Source organism: Notolabrus celidotus, chromosome 14 (assembly GCF_009762535.1).
Source record: "Notolabrus celidotus isolate fNotCel1 chromosome 14, fNotCel1.pri, whole genome shotgun sequence".
Taxonomy (NCBI): domain Eukaryota; kingdom Metazoa; phylum Chordata; class Actinopteri; order Labriformes; family Labridae; genus Notolabrus; species Notolabrus celidotus.
In genome coordinates, this window is record NC_048285.1 from 34,209,868 (window position 1) to 34,228,809 (window position 18,942).

Here is an 18,942-nt window from a genome sequence, read left to right on the forward strand (position 1 = left end):
GAAACTGACGAAGTGTCACGATGATGTTTCTTCTGCAGCAAGCAGGAAGTGAAGGTGAGCTGTGCCAGGCAGAAAGTCTGGGATTGGCCAGCAGCAGCAGCACGCTCGCCTCGTCTGTGATCGAGGTGGAAGCTGAGCGGACCGAAGCGGGCCTGATGCCACAGAAGCAGAATCGTAAACAACAGGAAGAGGTATTTTATTTTGAAAGGGACAGAAGATCAAATAATTAGATGGGAATCGGACGAATGCTGCACGAAGCTCCATGAGCAGAGCACTTTGCAGCATTTAGCAAGTTACAGTGGCAAGGACAAACTTCCTTTAACAGGCAGAAACCTCCAGCAGGACCAGACTCATGTTAGACACACATCTGCTGAGACCGTGTTGGAGAGAGAGAGAGAGAGAGAGAGAGAGAGAGAGAGAGAGAGAGAGAGAGAGAGAGAGAGAGAGAGAGAGAGAGAGAGAGAGAGAGAGAGATAGAGAGAGAGAGAGAGAGAGAGAGAGAGATGATAGTGGGGAGACGGATAGTAGTAGTTGTAGCAGCTGGAGTCTGGACCACGTCCACAGCAGCAGAGATCCAGAGGAACCTACGAGACAAGGGAGCTCAGGGACTCCAGAAGGTCTAAGAAAAGAGAGAAGAGAGGGAGACCAGAAGAAAGAAAAAGAGGAGAAGAAATGGGGAAGGAAAGGATAGAAGGAAAGGACGGGGTGAGAAAAGGAGACATAAAGGATGAAGAAACACGGAAAGAACAAAGAGAGAAAATGAAAGAAGGAGAGAAGGAATGAAAGAAAGAAAGAAGGAAGAAATGAAAGAAGGTAGGAAGGAATGAAAGAAAGAAAGAAGGAAGGAAGGAAGGAAGGAAGGAAGGAAGGAAGGAAGAAAGAAAGAAAGAAAGAAAGAAAGAAAGAAAGAAAGAAAGAAAGAAAGAAAGAAAGAAAGAAAGAAAGAAAGAAAGAAAGAAAGAAAGAAAGAAACAAACAAACAAACAAACAAACAAACAAACAAACAAACAAACAAACAAACAAACAAACAAACAAACAAACAAACAAACAAACAAACAAACAAACAAACAAACAAACAAACAAACAAACAAACAAAGAAAGAAAGGATGAATAACAGACCCCAAAAAAGGAATCTACAGCAGAGATCCAGAGGAACCTACGAGACAAGGGAGCTCAGGGACTCCAGAAGGTCTATGGTTAGTAACTTTAATGGGACAGGAAGAGTTAAAGTGAGAGAGCACTTTGCAGCAAGTTACAGGGAGATGAAGAGAGAGAGAGATGATAGAGGTGAAAACAAACTGATTTAATGTATTCTGTTTCATTCTGTTCAAATGAGGAGGAAGACGAAGAAGAGGAGTTGACGTCCCTCAGTCCTCCTCCCACCCTGTCCATCACAGAGGAGATCCTGGAGTTCATCAACCAGAGCAGAGCCAGGGAAGGGTTGGCCGCCATCCGCTCTGATCCGAAGGTTGGACCTGATCTACACGAAACACAAACACGGTTCACTTTCACATCCCTGAGTTTTAAAACCTTCCCCTTTCTTTCCCTTCCAGGAGGACGTCCAAGATCCACCCAAAGACTCTCAGCCCTCATCCGACCAGACCAACTTCACCTGCCCGCTGCCCCCAGTCGCCTGCACCTCCAGCCCAGAACAAAGTCTAACAGGCGAACAGGAGCAGGAGAGCGCTGAAGTGAAGAGTGACGTCGCACTCCAAAGTCAGACCGGTCGCTCTGGAGAGGAAAGGAACAAGAAGACTACTGATGAAGCTGAAGACGCCCTGGGAGAACCAAGTCCGGCAGAAAAGGGACCGGAAGCAGTCGGAGGAACACTCGGAGAACTGGTAGAAAAAGAAACAGAAGAGGAGAAAACAAGGGATGAAGAAGAGGAGGGAGGAGGGAACATCACTGCTGCCCAAACACCAGATCCTCATCCCTCTATCACGATAGAAGAAGAGCCGGTCTTCTTACCCAAGGAGGAGGAACATACCGAGGCTGCCACCCCGACTCAAAATCCAGACACCATTCGTCACCCTCTCCAGAGGCGCCACCCGCCCACGAGGGGCGCCCACCTCACCAAGCGGGACCAAAAGATCATCGAGAAGATCCGGAGCTACTACGAGGCGGCAGCCGAGGCCGAAGAGGACGAGGAAGAGGAGGAGGATGAGCAGGGAGAAGGAGGGGCTTCAAAAAGGAGAAACAGTTTCTCACAGATCCCGTCAGGCCTGGTGAAGGACTCGGTGTCCCGGTTTGATGTGTCTGAACACCAGGGGGAGCCAGAGGTCGCACCCTCCTCCGCTTCAGAGACAAGTGAAGTCCTGAAAAGAGGAACTGAGTCAGAGCTTTGTTCTCCCGTCAGTCCCGTGATCCCGGATACCGTACCTGCAGCAGACGATGATAGTCCGGCAAGTGGCTTCGTGGAGGGTTCAATCAAGTCCCCAACCTCGTCCATCATGCAGGACATGATCACCGAGGAGCGAGAGTGTCAAGACCAGCAGTCCGACTTTAAAAGGCCTGATGGAGAAGAGGCTGAGATACAAGACAAAAATGGAGGACGACTAGAGGAAGAGGAGGAGGAGGAAGAGGAGGAGACATGTGTTGGAGGTTTACAGCAAGCAGAAGGACCGCCTGTTCCCAAACAGTGCCGAGACCAAACCACCAAAACAAGTCCTGGAAACCCCGCTGTGATGAACGGGCAAGAACCAAACCAAGAGAGCCCAGCAGAACCAAAAGGAAGCCTTAAGGAACCATCAAAACCTCTCACCAAAACCCAGACCATGATGGCAAGAACCAAACAACAAGAACTTACCAAGACCAGTGGGAATCTTGAGGGTCTCCCCAGTCAGATCAAAGTGGGTCGGTGGTCTCGCCACTCCAGGATCGTCACGGCAAACCGGGCCTTGTTTGAAGGCATGACATCAGACATAACAGGCATACGGTTGTTTGAGGCCGGCCCCGCAGAGGATCCCATTCTCCTGGAGAACTCTGAGCGTATCCTGAGCAAGGTCCAGACGTTGGCTAAGATGTACGGCGCCAAAGCCAGCACCATGAAGGTCCCGCTGCATCAGAAACGGGCCAGCGCAGTACGGAACCAATCGCTGATCTCAGGGAGACTTTCTGGACTCTCAACTCAGACCCAGACTGAAGGCAAGACTCATCAGGTTAAGTCTCAGACTCGAATGCAGACCCCGATAGAGTACCGGCAGCAAACAATGAGAGAATCAGTTTCCACCAGGACTCAAACTCTCCCAGAGACCAAAGCTCAAAGCCAAACCACAACACAACCTGCTCATACCAAAACCCAGGCGTGGAGTCAGGCGCAGACGTATTACCAAAGCCAGAACCAGAGCAAGACTTACCAGGGTCAAACATTGACCCGGGTGGACCGAGCGATCCAGGAGAAAAGGATAAGGAGGGCCCACAGCTTGACAACAGGTAGGATGGTCTTCCTCTAAGACACACAGACCTGTTCTGGTCTCCCCCTGGTGGTCAGGTATGATCATTACTGAGTTAACTGTTCTGTTGTTTTCATGTAGATCTCCAGGAGACAGCGGTGACCCCCTCCGAGCCTCTGCTGTTCGGGCATGTGTTCGTCAAGGAGCAGTTGTCCCTGACATGTCACCAACAGGCAAACGGCGTCATCCTCTCCAGGCCGAGGGACTTCATCTCCGCCTTAACCAAAGACAGAGACCCCCAGGTGGGATGTGGATCAGATGATATTCCTCAGCCTTTAACAGGAGACAGCTCATGTGCTCCAACAAGAGAGGAGTCGTCATCGATTCAGAGCTACAACTCTGAGCACAGCTGGGCCGACAAGTCCTCTACGGCATCCAGATCTCACCTCAGAACACAACCTGAAGAGGAGCGCTTCGTGATGTCAGCCGTGACTCTGGACTGTAGAGCCACGAAGATCAGAGACTACAGGTCCGGGTCTTTCACAGGGAGAGGTGACGCCCTGAAACAAGGCGGGGGTGATTCAGAGACCGGGAAGACAGACGGGTGAGTGGAGGATGTTTACAGAAATGAGTGATCCATGATGAAAGAGATGGTGAATAGTGGATATGGTTGGCCTTAAGGTGCTTTATTATCAGTTGAAATTACAGGGACAGAGTATTTCTCTATAGGTGCATTTACACCAAGAGTTCCAGGGTCTTTTAGCCCCCAGAACTACTTTACCCTGAACTAAAAGGTTCCTGGTCCCCCATTGTTGTCTGCGTTTCGACTGTAAATCAGGCCAGTGACGTATGGAGGGAAAAAAGTAACTGCACTACACCACCAGACCTTTCTTTCTTTCTTTCTTTCCTTCTTTCTTTCTTTCCTTTTTCCTTCTTTCTTTTCTTTCTTTCTTCTTTCTTTCTTCCTTTCTTTCTCTTTCCCTTTTTCCTTCTTCTTTTCTTTCCTTCTTTCTTTCTTTCTTTCTTTCTCTTTCTTTCTTTCTTTCTTCTTTCCTTTTTCCTTCTTTCTTTCTTTCTTCCTTCTTCCTTCTTTCTTCTTTCTTCTTTCTTTCTTTCTTCTTTCTTTCTTCTTTCTTTCTCTTCTTTCCTTTTCCTTCTTTCTTTTCTTCCTTCTTTCTTTCTTTTCTTTCTTTCTTTTTCCTTTTTCCTTTCCTTCTTTCTTTTCTTTCTTCTTTCTTCTTTCTTCTTTCTTTTCTTTCTTTCCTTCTTTCTTTCCTTCTTTCTTTCTTTCTTTCTTTCTTTTCTTTCCTTCTTTCTTTCTCTCTATATTCCTTTTTTCCTTTCATTCCTTCCTTCTCGTTTTCTTTCATTCATTTTTCCTTTCCTATATTTCATCACAGATGACACCATAGAAGCAGACGGACAGGCAGGTATCATTATGAGCAACACAACAGTTAGCCTGTTAGCATGAAGAGACTCAGCTGGTCTGTTTTAGATGGTGCTATATTTCATCACAGATGGATTCACTGAATCAACACGTGAGAGGAGATAAGCGCGAGTAGCAAAGACGTTTCAACACGGCTTTAAAATCCTTTTGAACTCAAAAAGCCGTGATCGCAGAGATCGGCCGGTGTTTTGGTTTAAAAGGCGACCCTGTTAACTGGAGACTCTCAGCCGGATGCATCCCTCATAAATGTTGACAAAAAATGGACGAAAAATTTTTTGCTAAAAAGAATTTTACAAAGAAAAATTTGAAAAAAAAATTTATTGAAGAAAAAATTTTTGAAAAAAAAATTTTTATTGAAAAATGTTGACAAAAAATGGACGAAAAAATTTTGCTAAAAAGAATTTTACAAAGAAAAATTTGAAAAAAAAATTTATTGAAGAAAAAAAATTTGAAAAAAAAAAATTTATTGAAAAAAAAAATTTTGTAAAAAAAAAATTTATTGAAGAAAAAAAATTTGAAAAAAAAAAATTTATTGAAAAAAAAAATTGACAAAAAAAAAAAATTGCCCCAAAAAAATTTGACAAAAAAAAAATTGACAACAAAAATTTGACAAAAAAGTTGATCCAGAGCCTTTCGAAAAAATGTATTTTCCTCAAATTTGAAATTTTGCTCCAAAAGCAGAAAAACCTGCGCCTGCAGTTATAAACATGGAAAAAGCAAAGAATGAATCAACACAACAGTTAGCCTGTTAGCATGAAGAGACTCAGCTGGTCTGTTTTAGATGGTGCTATATTTCATCACAGATGGATTCACTGAATCAACACGTGAGAGGAGATAAGCGCGAGTAGCAAAGACGTTTCAACACGGCTTTAAAATCCTTTTGAACTCAAAAAGCCGTGATCGCAGAGATCGGACGGTGTTTTGGTTTAAACGGCGACCCTGTTAACTGGAGACTCTCAGCCGGATGCATCCCTCATAAACGTCTTTAGACCATCATTAAATATCTGATGAGGATATTTTGAAATCTTAATAAAAACTAAACTAGTTTGCATTCCCAGGAACTGCCTCTGTGTTTCAACAGCTGTGTAAACTCCACAAACACTGACACGTTCAGCTGAAGGTCTCCAGTTTACAGGGTCACTTTTAAAACCGGAACACCGGGAGGAGAGACGCATTCACGGTGGGCTGAGAGAAGACTACTGTTACAAGCTGCTAAATCAAGAGAATCACAGCTTCTTCTTTTGAAAAGTACACACACATACAAAAAAGATAGAACAAATAAAAACTAATGAAAGAAAGAGAAATCAAGAGAATCACAGATGTGTGTGATGTTATTGTGGACGGAGGGAGGAATAAAAACACTGCGGTTAATCTACCAATCAGACATGTTCAGCATTGCAGGCCCCGCCCCCTGAAAGTCCCGGGACCTTTGAAAAGTACTACCCCCCTAGCAGGGGCTTTGTAGGGGGGAGATTATCTACCCCTGAACTAAAGTTAGACCCTGGGTCCACCGGTCCAAACGCATGTAGTTCAGGGGTAAAGTTCCTCTGGTCTTTTTGTATCATTACTGTTGAATCATTTCTAAGTCGCAGTTCTTTTGTATCTAGTCTGGACTTGTACACTCTGATGGTCCGTCTTTCCTCTGCAGGTTGGAGCTGAGTGCAGGGTGGTCTGTTAAAGAGGCATCTGTAAACACTGCTACTCATCCAGCACAGTCTGAGCCAAGTCCCTCAGCCAACAGCATACCACAGCCGGGTATTTCCAAAGATGGAAATGAGCTGGGTTTACCTGAGGAGGATGTTCCTGCTGCAGATTTAACAGAATACAACATGTCCATGGGACGCAGCGACAGTACAGATCTGCAGAGCTTTAACGCAGAGCCTGAATACTCGGTTTGCCAAAGACCTGAGGATGGAGATGAAGCCCCAGGACATCAGCTGGTGCTGATGCTGGCTCATAATCAGAGCCAGGCTCAAACGGAGGGCGATAGATCTGTGATACCTGGTCCCAGCCCGGCGTGTGCGCAAACACTTCCCCGTCTGGAGGGACTCAAGAAAGAGGAGCAAAGTAAAGTACATGAGACGGCGTGTGCAGTGAAGGATTCTGCACAAACCAGGATGATCCTTCAAGGTTCATCAGTGGCCTTCACAGACCAACCACATTACTGCATATCCTCTGGAGAACTGGCTTTCGCATCACCGCCGAGTCAGCCTCCACGCGTGACCTCTGATCCCTCACAAGGGTTTAGCCAAGTCCAACCAAGTCCACGATCACCGGCTCAGAACGCAGAATCAAATCCTGCAAGACCGCCTCCATCGCCGCAGAGTTCAGCCGTATCTGCTGCACAGAGTAAAGTGGCTCCGTCTCACACCAGGGATGTTAGGAATCCATCTCAGTATGAACTCAGGTATCTATGTGATGGATTCATTTCAAAATCAAAAAGAACAGAAGACCTTCCACCTCTCTCTCTCTCTCTCTCTCTCTCTCTCTCTCTCTCTCTCTCTCTCCTGATGAAGAGACATGTTAGATCTAGGAACTTCCGATCTTTAATTAGCCTGTGATCTGAAATGCTTTGTGATAAAAGGGCAAGTCAGGTCAAGCGTTCTTCAAAGCGTGCGCCCGAGGGATTTACATACATGCTAGCAAATTTTCAAGATTAAAGAGTAATCACCAGGAATGGAATCCCATCTTGGCTCAAACGAAGTATGACAACCACATCAGCCACGCTCGTGTGTGTGTGTGTGTGTGTGTGGGCTTACAGCAGGGTTTATTGTTGTGCCAAGTTCAGCAGCACTGAAGCAGGCAGGAGCTGTTGTTAGTTTATATTTGAGCTCCTAAATGGTGATTCAAACTAAACCTTCCAAATGCCAGATCGTTCTTGGTGCAGAAATAAGAGAGGGATGAATAAATGAGGCGGTCGCTGGCGCCCAAAAAATAACTGGAACAAATAAATAAATGGAACGGTTCTCCCTCCTGGGATGCACCATGTCGAAGGAAAGCTAGATTTTGTAGATCCAGCTCATTGTTTCAGTCCATATCAGTGAGCATCTTTAAAAAATAAACATCACATGACGATGCAGAACCAACCACCAGACCAGGAGATGGTGGTTGTCCTTCTGTTCCCTGAGACATGCAGGAAATGGTCGCGGCCAGGAATCCAACCAGTGTTTGTCAACCTTTTTGGAGCCAAGGCACACCACCAACCAAAAGTGTTACAAAATGACACATTTAGTCTCTCAATATATGAACCTATTTATCTGAGAGAGGGACTTTGGCTGCTTCTTTAAAGGTGACATATCCTGCAACATGTTCTTTTTAATGGTTCTCTCCCTGAAATCTGTGTCCCTGTCTACAAACCCCCTGAAAAGTCAAAGACTCCATTCTGCCCCTGTTCTGATTTCTCCACCTTTCTGTAAATGTGTGCTGAAACCAGCCGTTTCAGTTTTCAGTGTTTTTCATACGTCACAACGCCATCCGGTCTGTAACAGGAAGTCAGAGCTCGGAGCTTGTTCAGCCCATAGACTGTATAAAATACAACTCAACCCCTCCTCCGTTTTTCATTCCCTGCACATGTGTGCTAACAAGGAGCTTAGGAGGGAGGCATGCTAGTTGTAGGCTGTCTTAATAAACACAAAGGTCGCTTTGACTCCCCACGTCTGCAGATTTGAAGATCTAGTGGAGGATTTTTATTTATCATGGATAAGTGCTAGCGCTAGTTAGCATAGCCACATAGCTACATGTTGGTAGCTGTGTACCAAGACACACGTCGACATGCTGACAAATAAAACAACAAGAAACACTAAATCTGTGACCAATGGTTCAGAAAGGTCCTGCTGCAGGCGCCTCTCCGTCAGGATCAGATTCTGGATCAGATTCAGAGGGTTGAAGTAACGCGGGTCTGTGAGCAGCCGTGTATATTCAGCCAACATGTAAACATTAGATCAACGTGCTGGACGGCTGAGGCCACACCCACTTCCTGAGGGGGCGTGGTCAGAGAGAAAACAGAGTGTTCTGAGGAGGACTGAAGAAGAGGGGTTTTCAGGCAGACCAGAATCTGATTTCAAAGTGTTTTTTTGAGCATAAACTTTAAAGACATGTTTTGGGGACCTCTTAGACCAATATATGTTGATGAAAAAAGCGTGATATGTCACCTTTAACTTCTTTAACAAAGCATCTCATTTACAATAGCTTTTGCAGGTAGTATTAATGTCTCTGTCACAGCGTGTGGCTTTTTGATTTGGCTACAAGTTCAGCTTCTGAGTCGCTAGCTTTGAGAGCTCTCGCTGTCACTGTTGTAGTTTTTATAAGAGTTTCCTTTTCCACCGCCCATATCACGCATTTTGTCCAGGGCCCTGTTTGGAGTTTTCATTTTTCCTTCTAGACTAGGAAAGAGTTGGAGACGCTCTGGAACCGGTTTTCCCAGCTGGGTGCCGGTCGAAACACAAAAAACAGGTTCTCAATTGAACGGCACAAACTCAGCTCAGTGCTCCGCCATCGTTGTCATTGTCCTCCTCCTGCTGCATGGATATTTGGGAATGTGCTACAAACAGATGTGTAGCTCTGATAGCAGTCAGTATCTATCTCTTCGCTCTTTTTAACATTTGCTTCTCTCTCATTTTCAGGGAACCAGACCACCAGAGCTCAAGAAACCCCAGTCCCTACTCAGGTGGACGCCTGTCCTCCAGATCCTCCTCTGAAACATCCAGACAGGAGGAGGGATCAAACTTTGCCTTTTCCAACCATGACCAGGACAAAAACCAAACCGCAGCCAGCCTCAGACGCTCCTCCCCTTCCCCTGACAGAGCTCGTCCACCCTCCTCGCCATTCAAGGCCGTTCCAGAGTCTTCCCCCATCCCTCTCTCTCATGAAGATAACTCCCTGGACTCTCGCTCCAGGGCTCTTCCCTGCTTCTTGCCAACTCTCTCTTCAGGGATAGGCTCCCAGATTCAGGATTCTCAGTCTTCCTCTTCTTGTAGGTCTTCATCCGTAAGAGCAGGTCCTCCATCCTCCCCGTCTCCTCTCCGCTCTCCTGCATGCTCCTCCCCAATCACTTCCTCCTCCGCTTTCAACAGGTCTTTAGCGGCGTCCTGCATCAGTCAGTCCATCAGTCAGAGTTTAGCGAGAAAGAACAGCACCCTGCCACAAGCCCAAACCAGCAGGGCCAACCAAAACCCCTCTCCTCATGTACGACAGCGCTCTCCTTCCCCTAAACTCCCTCCCTGTCAGCAAGGCTCCAAAGATGGGTACCACCATCCAAAGAGTCCGCCATCCTCTCCCTGGTCCACCTGCCCTTCTCCACCTCCTCCCTCTCTTTCCCAACGCCCCCCTTCCCCGTCTACGGGTCAACTTCATCGTCAACCTTCCTCCCCTTCCCCTCGCTCCTCGTTCCTGCACGCCAAAACGGACTCAGCAAAGAACGCAAACAACAACAACAACTTCAGCTCAGGGGGCGTCACCGCAGGAAGAAGCAACGTAAGCAACGCCGGCAGCTGCAGAGTGAGCCGTACGGTCAGCAGTGCGGGTTGTTCGGCGAGTTCGCAGAAGGCGCCGGTAGCGAATGGCGGCACCAACGCCGCGTTTATGCAACAATCCCATGATCCTCTCTGGTTGGGATCCCACAACCGTGTGGCTCGGCCTTTTTCTGCGTCTGAACCCAACTCAAGAGTTCAGTCCCCGTCCCCGTCTCCCTCCCCGACCACTCCCTCGTTCACTCGCCTCTGCTCCCCTCCTCCTCCTCCTCAGCACAACTACTCCTCCCCCATGGCACAGAAACCTCCTCACCCCCGGAGCACACGAGTCGGAGACGGGAACCCCCATAACCCACTTGGTCTCACTTTGGAGCTCTCCAGGGCGGCGTCTTCAAGTTCAGCGTTTGGGCAGTCCCCCTCGTGTCTGAGCCCTCGGATCCTGTCCCCTCCTCCGATTGGCGTGTCGGTGAATGTTTGGACGAATAATGTCGCAGCACCTCAACCCAGACACCCTCGACACGCCCTCTCCTCTCCCTCGCCGTCCAATTCTTCCTCTCTAGGCTCACCAACACAGGAGAACGCCTTTTACCCCACTTCCTCCTCTCCTATGGTGTCGCTGCGTAGTCCCAGAGCCTCCAGCCCCCAAACAGCCTCTCAAACCCTACGCAGGTCTTTCTCCTCCAGCCTGGCAGATCGGCCCCCAAGCCCAGCCAGGAGCACCTCCAGTGGAGCGCGCCGCTCTTGGGCAGACAGCAGTCACAGGTCCCTTGGTTTTGCTGGGAGTGGCCGGGGGTCCTTTGACCAGCATGAGTCCTGTCCAACCAGTCCGAGGAGTGGATGGTCCTCCTACAGCAACTCACCGTCCTGCCTGAGCCCTCGCGCTGGGCTTCAATCCCCGCTCTCACCCAGCAGGCTCACCCCGGGGAAGGGCGCCCTCGGGGGTCAGCATTTCACCAGTGTGCCTTGGCCGGATGTTCGAGAGCTTTCATACAAATATAACGGATCTGAGAGCCTCGATGGAAGCCCCTCCTCGCTGTCTCAAACGCTCCTCTCCTCTCCAGCAGACGGGCACGCAGCTTGGGGCGACCTTGAGCTAGAAGAGGGTCACTGTCGCAGCCAGCTGATCTGCGCTTACGTTGCCCGGCCTGCCTGTGAAGAAAACCTCTCCTCCTCCGGCATGACGTCCCCTCCACCTGTCTCCTACCCCCACCACAACTACCAATCCCCGGTGAAGACACAGCCTCAGGTCCAGATCGACATCACAACAACAACCCCAGCACCTTCAGTCTCTTCCCCGCTGGCCTCAACAAGTGCATCCCCGATCCCCTTTGCACATTCGCACCCCTCCAAACAGGGGAACCAGAAGACCAGCTACGCCACGACAGTCAATCTCCAGATCGCAGGAAGTGGAAGAATAACTTCCTTCAGCACTGCCCAAGTTAGCCTGACCCAAACCCTGCAGGGGGGCGCCGGAGCTGCGGGACAGGGTCCGGTGACGAGGAGAGTCAGCATCAACGGACTTTCGCACATCCCTTCCCCGATTCATCAGAGCTGTGACAGACTATGAGAGACGGGAGACTATCCTCGCATGGCATTAAAAGACAAGAAGGGGAAGAGAGACTGAGGGTGAGGGAAAAGGCGTCAGTGAGGATGATCGTGCAACATCGTGAACGAAAGAACTTCCTCGTACGTTGAAGCACGGGGCACTTGGAATCGCGCACACCTGAGGGACACGATGAATGTCGTCGACTGTATTTGAGGATGTCTAGGATGTCTCCTTAAAGATGTTACGTAAGTTGAGCCTTGGTGGCTTCTGGGAAAGCTCTGCACCCAAAGATTCAACAAACGACCTTCCAGTGATGGAGCGTCGACCTGCACCAAGCTCTTCTGGAACCGTTTAAAGGAACGTTGTGGAGTGAAGAATGGTTTCCCTCCCTTCTGTTGGTGCTCTGGACCACGTCTTCGAGGGAACGTTTCACTTCAGGCGTGTTTTTAAAACCATCACAGTAACAAAATGTATTTCTACTTTATTCTCACTCGTCATTTTTCTTATAATCTGTTAAACATACGTTGATGTCTGGCCGTTCAGGCCGGTGTTTAAATCCTGGTTATTAATATTCTGTTTTTTTAACCATCTTATTATTTTATTGTTTATTTATGATGTTAGTTATATTCTCTGTGGCACTTATTATCCTTAAAGTAATGTTGGTATTTTGCACAGTGTCCTCAGCTCTTGAGTGCATGCATTGAATGTTTGTTTGTGCGCGTGTGTGTGTGTGTGTGTGTGTGTGTGTTTGTCTAAAATGACGTGTCTTGTCAAGTTTTCATTTGACTTCAGACCAAGCAAATATCTGTGTGGTTTTTTTAACGCTGAGTTTGTCCCCATATAAGTGTTCCCATTGGGCCTCATTCACTGATACACGCGTAGAAATGTTCTTACTCTGCAAATAGAAGAAGTGCGTACGCAAAATCAACGTCGGATTCATGACACGTGCGTACCAGACAGTTTGGTTCTCACCGCCGTGCGTATATTAGTCAAGTCAAACTTTATTTATAGAGCACATTTTAACAACCTCAGTTGACCAAAGTGCTGTACAGATATTAAAATACAATATAATCAAACACAATATAACAATAAAAGAACAGTCAGAGCTCAATTTAGGAAATAAAAGAGTAAAAAAGTAAGAAGCCAAGGATTCTGGTTTAGCTGGGACTGAACGCCAAGGAGGAAAGATGTGTTTTCAGACTGTGCAGCTCTAACCTGGAGAGGTAGGCTGTTCCACAGCTTTGGGGCCGCCCCTGAGAAGACTCTGTCCCCACGAGTAGAGAGTCTGGACCGAGGTCCTGCCAGGAGCAGCTGGTTTGACGACCTAAGTGCTCTGCAAGTACTGTGAGGCTGTACAAGGTCTGATAAATAAGACGGTGCCAGACCATTTAAACACTTAACGACACCTTGAACTGGATCCTAAAGTTAACAGGCAACCAGTGCAAAGACTCAAGGACAGGACTGATGTGATCACGCCGTCTCTTTCCAGTCAGCAGGCGGGCGGCTGCATTTTGGACGACTTGTAGACGCCGCAATGGTGACTGTTCAAGACCAACAAACACAGAGTTACACTAATCCAAGTGTGATGTAACGAAGGTGTGAATCACTCTCTCCAAATCCTTCCTGGGAAGATAAGGCTTCACTTTCGCTAATAGTCTTAGCTGAAAGAAGCTTGTTTTAACAATTGAGCTGATCTGCCTGTCAAACTTAAAGTCACAATTAGTGAATCAGAATCATTCTGGGTGCCCGCAACCTGCAATCAGCATATTCCAGGACTCACAGTTGGAGTCATAAGCCAGGTTTTAATGCCTAGGATGAAGACTTAAGATAAATATAACATTAAATATGCTCACCAACTAGCCATCTGTTCCCAATGTGGGGGTCAGGACCCCCTGGGGGGTCGTGAGACACAAATGGGGGGTCGTGAGATGTCTTCCAGATTTTTTGATTTGTTTAAAGTTGACTTAAATAATACATTTTAAGAGATAAGATAAGATCCTCCTTTATTCGTCCCACAACGGGGAAATTCATGGAGTTACAGCAGCAAACAAGAAGAAGAATTTCAACAAGAATATATATATTAAAGAAAAGTTCATCAGAGACGACAGCTTGGTCATAATCCTCCTGTCAGCCTCCACCTCCACAGGGTCCAGGACTGAGCTGGCCTTCTTCCCCAGTTAGTTCAATCTGGCTCTCCTGTATCCTGTCCGCCCACAGCAGGTGAAATCCTTCCAATGTGGCGTGGGTGTCCGCTGTTAGCTCTGTTAGCATGATGCTACTCTGGTGCTGGGTTAGCTGGTCCACCTTATCGTAGATGGATCTTACAGTCCCCATAACGGTGGGTGGAAGGACAGGTCCATGTGGTCTTTTCTTAGCTTGCACCTCAGTACCAGCACGTCGTCCTCGCCTCCTTCTCCTCAGCTCGCAGGGAACATCGGGCCTAGCATCGTTTAGCATGGACATGCTACGGGCTGCTAACAGCTGATCTCGTATGTAAACAATGTTACCATGGATACACAGGATCTCCAGACACACAGGAACATAAACAGTAAAAACACCCCTGCAGACGTAGTCAGTTTGGTGTCCATAGCCAACAAAAAATATTGACAAAGATAGAAGCTAACCTTGAGATAAAACCTTGAAAATAGTAAATGTGATGAGCTTTCTGCCTTTCTTTTTGCCACATGGCTCTATGACAGTCATCTGTCTGTTTTCTTTGACTGACAGGAGTTTAAATATGTCATGCATTTAGTTCAAAGAGTGCGTGTTCACATTTTCTGAGAAAGTTGGTCGTCATCATTTGTGCGTACGCACGGTCTGAGAAGTTCTATTTTTGTTCGCAGAACAAATTCAAGAATATATTGATGAATCCCAGATTTGTGCTTCAGACGTTCGTACGCACGGTTAGTGAATGAGGCCCGTTGTCATTGGCTTCACACTCTTCCTGTTGTTCCTGTCCTTCACAGTCTTTGGATGTTCAGCTTCACTCAGTTGTCAAACGTTGTAAAAGAAAGTCGTCAAGGTGGAAATAAATGCATGACCTCTCAAAAGGATCCGTGGTTTTTATTCATTCCAACTCACAGGTTTCAATCAATCAAGCTTTATTTATAGAGCACCATACCATACCATCTTCCTCCGCTTATCCGGGGCTCGGGGCAGCAGTCTCAGCAGGGAAGCCCAGACCGTCCTCTCCCCGGTCACTTCCACCAGCTCTTCTGGGAGGATACCGAGGCGCTCCCAGGCCGGCTGAGAGGTATAACCTCACCAGCGTGTCCTGGGTCTTCCCTGTGACCTCCTCCCAGACGGACATGCCTGAAACACCTCCCCAGGGAGACGTCTGGGAGGCATCCTGACCAGACGCCCGAACCACCTCACCTGGCTCCTCTGGATCCGGAGGAGCAGCGGCTCTACTTTGAGTCTGAGCTCCTGACCCGGTCTCTATGGCCGAGCCCAGACACCCTGCAGAGAGAGCTCATTTCGGCCGCTCAATCAAATAATTGCAAGACATTAAAAAAACAAAAACTGATTTTCAACACTTGAGAGGAGATAAGAGGGGAGCGCTGAAGCTTAGACTGCAGGATTAGAATGTTTTTTTTGGCCGTGACTCAAGAACTCTTTGTTTTTGTTTTCACTCCATGATTTCACAAAGTTTGACCTTTCAACTCTCAGGTTCAAAACTCTCTTCAAGTGTTTGTGTTTGTGTTTTTCTGTGTCAGTCTGGTGGATTCTTGAGAATTTCTCAGGAACGCCTGAACGATCAGTTTCACTCGAGGATTATCCGATCAGATTTTTTAGTCACACAATCATTCCTGTTCCTGTGAAGCGGCTTTTGTATAGATTCACACAACCCGACGTGCTCCAAGCAGGAACAAACTGATCATAAATAAAAACAGGAAGTTAAATTAAAGAAAGATTTTGGTGTTATTTTGCACCTTTTGGTGCACCGTAGCCGAGCTGCCGCAGTGTCTTCCTGCTTCCTGCTTCCTGCTGCGATGGATTAACAACCAAGCTTCACTTTGGAACGACTCCTGACTCTAAAGGCGTTTTTCAACAGGAGGAACTTTACCCCTGAACTACGTGCGTTTGGACCGGTGGACCCAGGGTCTAAATTTAGTTCAATGGTAGATAATCTCCCCCCTAAAAAGCCCCTGCTAGGGGGGTAGTACTTTTCAAAAGAAGAAGCTGTGATTCTCTTGATTTAGCAGCTTGTAACAGTAGTCTTCTCTCAGCCCACCGTGAATGCGTCTCTCCTCCCGGTGTTCCGCTTTTAAAAGTGACCCTGTAAACTGGAGACCTTCAGCTGAACGTGTCAGTGTTTGTGGAGTTTACACAGCTGTTGAAACACAGAGGGAGTTCCTGGGAATGCAAACTAGTTTAGTTTTTATTAAGATTTCAAAATATCCTCATCAGATATTTAATGATGGTCTAAAGACGTTTATGAGGGATGCATCCGGCTGAGAGTCTCCAGTTAACAGGGTCGCCGTTTAAACCAAAACACCGGCCGATCTCTGCGATCACGGCTTTTTGAGTTCAAAAGGATTTTAAAGCCGTGTTGAAACGTCTTTGCTACTCGCGCTCATCTCCTCTCACGTGTTGATTCAGTGAATCCATCTGTGATGAAATATAGCACCATCTAAAACAGACCAGCTGAGTCTCTTCATGCTAACAGGCTAACTGTTGTGTTGATTCAATTCTTTGCTTTTTACATGTTCTTAAACGCAGGCGCAAAATTTTCACTTTTTTCATTTTTTTCTGCTTCTGGAGCACAATTTCAAATTTGAGGAAAATAATTTTTTTTCGACATTTAACCGGATCAACTTTGTTGTCAAATTTTTTTTTGTCATTTTTTTTTATTTTTCAAAAAAAAAAAAAATTAAATTCTTTTTTTCAAAAGTTTTTTTGTCAAAAAAAATTTTTGTCAACAGTTTTTTTTCAAATTTGTTTTTTGTTAAAATTTTATTTCCCAAATTTTTTTTTTTTCAAAATTTTCCAAAAACCATTCACAGTGTAGTGCATTTACTTTTTTTCCTCCATACGTCACTGGCCTGATTTACACAAGACAACAATGGGGGACCAGGAACCTTTAAGTTCAGGGGAAAGTAGTTCTGGGGGGCTAAAAGGTTGAAATGCACCTTTAGAGCCCCATAAGTGTGAAAATAGGGCCCAGGTGTACAAAAACAGCAATAACCCCTCAAAGTGACCACGATGGTGAGGAGACCCTGAGCAGCTGAAATCCTCTATCAGGCAAGAATGGGACAGCAGTTCTCTTTAAAGTCCAGAAACTGGTCTCTGGTTAAAAGAGCGGGATCTCTTGAATCCCTTACAGAAACAGAAGTTTAACACCGTCGGTCTACGCCTCCTCCCCTCATTGGCTCATTGTCGCTGGACTTTGGTGACTCAGGTTAGATATCTGTGTTACTGTGGCAACATCTAAAACAGACCAGCTGAGTCTCTAAGTGCTAACAGGCTAACTGTTGTGTTGCTCAGAATGATACCTGCCTGTCCGTCTGCTTCTATGGGGTCATCTGTGATGAAATATAGGAAAGGAAAAATGAATGAAAGAAAACGAGAAGGAAGGAATGAAAGGAAAAAGGAATAAAAGAAAGAAAGAAAGAAAGAAAGAAGGAAAGAAAGAAAAAAAAAGAAAGAAAGAAAGAAAGAAAGAAAGGAAAAAGGAATGAAAGAAAGAAAGAAAGAAAGAAAGGAAAAATAAAGAAAGAAAGAAAGAGAGGAAAAAGAAAGAAAGAAAAAAGGAAAGAAAGACAGAATGAAAGGAAGAGAGGAAAAAAGGAAGAAAGAAAGAAAGGAAAAAGAAAGAAAGAAAGGAAAAAGGAATGAAAGAAAGAAAGAAAGAAAGAAAGAAAGAAAAAGAAAGAAAGAAAGAAAGAAAGAAAGGAAAAAGGAATGAAAGAAAGAAAGAAAGAAAGAAAGAAAGAAAAAGAAAGAAAGAAAGAAAGAAAGAAAGAAAGAAAAAGAAAGAAAGAAAGAAAGAAAGAAAGAAAGAAAGAAAGAAAGAAAGAAAGAAAGAAAGAAAGAAAGAAAAAGAAAGAAAGAAAGAAAGAAAGAAAGAAAAAGAAAGAAAGAATGAAAGAAAGAAAGAAAGAAAGAAAGAAAGAAAGAAAGAAAGAAAGAAAGAAAGAAAGAAAGAAAGAAAGAAAGAAAGAAAAAGAAAGAAAGAAAGAAAGGAAGAAAAAGAAAGAAAGAAAGAAAAAGAAGTAAAGAAAGAAAAAAAAGAAAGAAAGAAAGAAAGGAAGACAGAAAGAAGGAAAGAACTGAATGAAAGGAAAAGGGAAAGAATGAAAGAAAGAGAGAAAGACAGAAAGAAAGAAAAAGAAAGAAAGAATGAAAGAAAGAAAGAAAGAAAGAAAGAAAGAAAGAAAGGAAGAAAAGAAAGAAGGAAAGAAAGAAAGAAAGAAAGAAAGAAGGAAAGAAAGAAAGAAAGAAAGAAAGAAGGAAAGAAAGAAAGAAAGAAAGAAAAAGAAAGAAAGAAAGAAAGGAAGAAAAAGAAAGAAAGAAAGAAAAAGAAAGAAAGAAAGAAAGGAAGAAAAAGAAAGAAAGAAAGAAAAAGAAAGAAAGAAAGAAAGGAAGAAAAAGAAAGAAAGAAAGAAAGAAAGAAAGAAAGAAAGAAAGAAAGAAAGAAAGAAAGAAAGAAAGAAGGAAAGGAAAAAGGAAAGAAAGAAAGGAAGAAGCATTTACTTTGTTCCCTCCATACGTCACTGGCCAGATTTACACAATCTACCCGGGACTTCAGCCTGCGGTCGAAACGCAGACAACAATGGGGGACCAGGAACCTTTTAGTTCAGGGGGAAGTAGTTCTGGGGACTAAAAGACCCAGGAACTCTTGGTCCACATGCACCTTTAATGACTCCAACAGCCGTCACACGGCCTCCGGTCGGTGACCTCTACAGTTAACATAAACAATGATTACCAGAGTGCACATGGTGAAGTTACCGACACGTGAGGCACGAGAGGATGAGGGGATGATGTTTGTGGAAGGTGGAATGAAATCTGGTGAAATCTTCATCCATTAACTTTTTACAAGGTTTAGGAAAGATAAACACGGTGTGAGGAATCATAAAAAGTGTGCGT

The 18,942-nt window shown here is 45.5% G+C and overlaps 2 protein-coding genes across 2 annotated transcripts in view; both read left to right on the forward strand.

Moving 5' to 3' along the window:
• The window catches only part of plekhg2 (pleckstrin homology domain containing, family G (with RhoGef domain) member 2), a gene marked incomplete at its 3' end in the record, with an annotated part of 39,023 nt that extends 35,152 nt beyond the window's left edge, over nucleotides 1–3,871 (forward strand). The window contains exons 13-16 of the mRNA XM_034701633.1: nucleotides 39–191; nucleotides 1,337–1,468; nucleotides 1,554–3,432; nucleotides 3,534–3,871. Of these exons, the coding sequence (XP_034557524.1) occupies nucleotides 39–191; nucleotides 1,337–1,468; nucleotides 1,554–3,432; nucleotides 3,534–3,871 (2,502 nt within the window). The remainder of the gene's footprint in view (nucleotides 1–38; nucleotides 192–1,336; nucleotides 1,469–1,553; nucleotides 3,433–3,533) is intronic.
• On the forward strand, nucleotides 3,867–12,926 carry LOC117824871 (proline-rich protein 36-like). The gene is made up of 3 exons (XM_034700357.1): nucleotides 3,867–3,996; nucleotides 6,488–7,246; nucleotides 9,462–12,926. The coding sequence occupies exons 1-3, from the start codon at nucleotides 3,872–3,874 to the stop codon at nucleotides 11,872–11,874; spliced, it is 3,297 nt and encodes a 1,098-aa protein (XP_034556248.1). The 5' UTR covers nucleotides 3,867–3,871; the 3' UTR covers nucleotides 11,875–12,926.
• Nucleotides 12,927–18,942: the final 6,016 nt, after the last annotated feature.

Coding starts and splice junctions, on each gene's coding strand:
- LOC117824871 (XM_034700357.1), top strand. CDS start 3,872: ATGTCAGCCGTGACTCTGGACTGTAGAGCCACGAAGATCAGAGACTAC. Junction 3,997..6,487: donor GAGACCGGGAAGACAGACGG/GTGAGTGGAGGA, acceptor TTTCCTCTGCAG/GTTGGAGCTGAGTGCAGGGT. Junction 7,247..9,461: donor CCATCTCAGTATGAACTCAG/GTATCTATGTGA, acceptor TCTCATTTTCAG/GGAACCAGACCACCAGAGCT.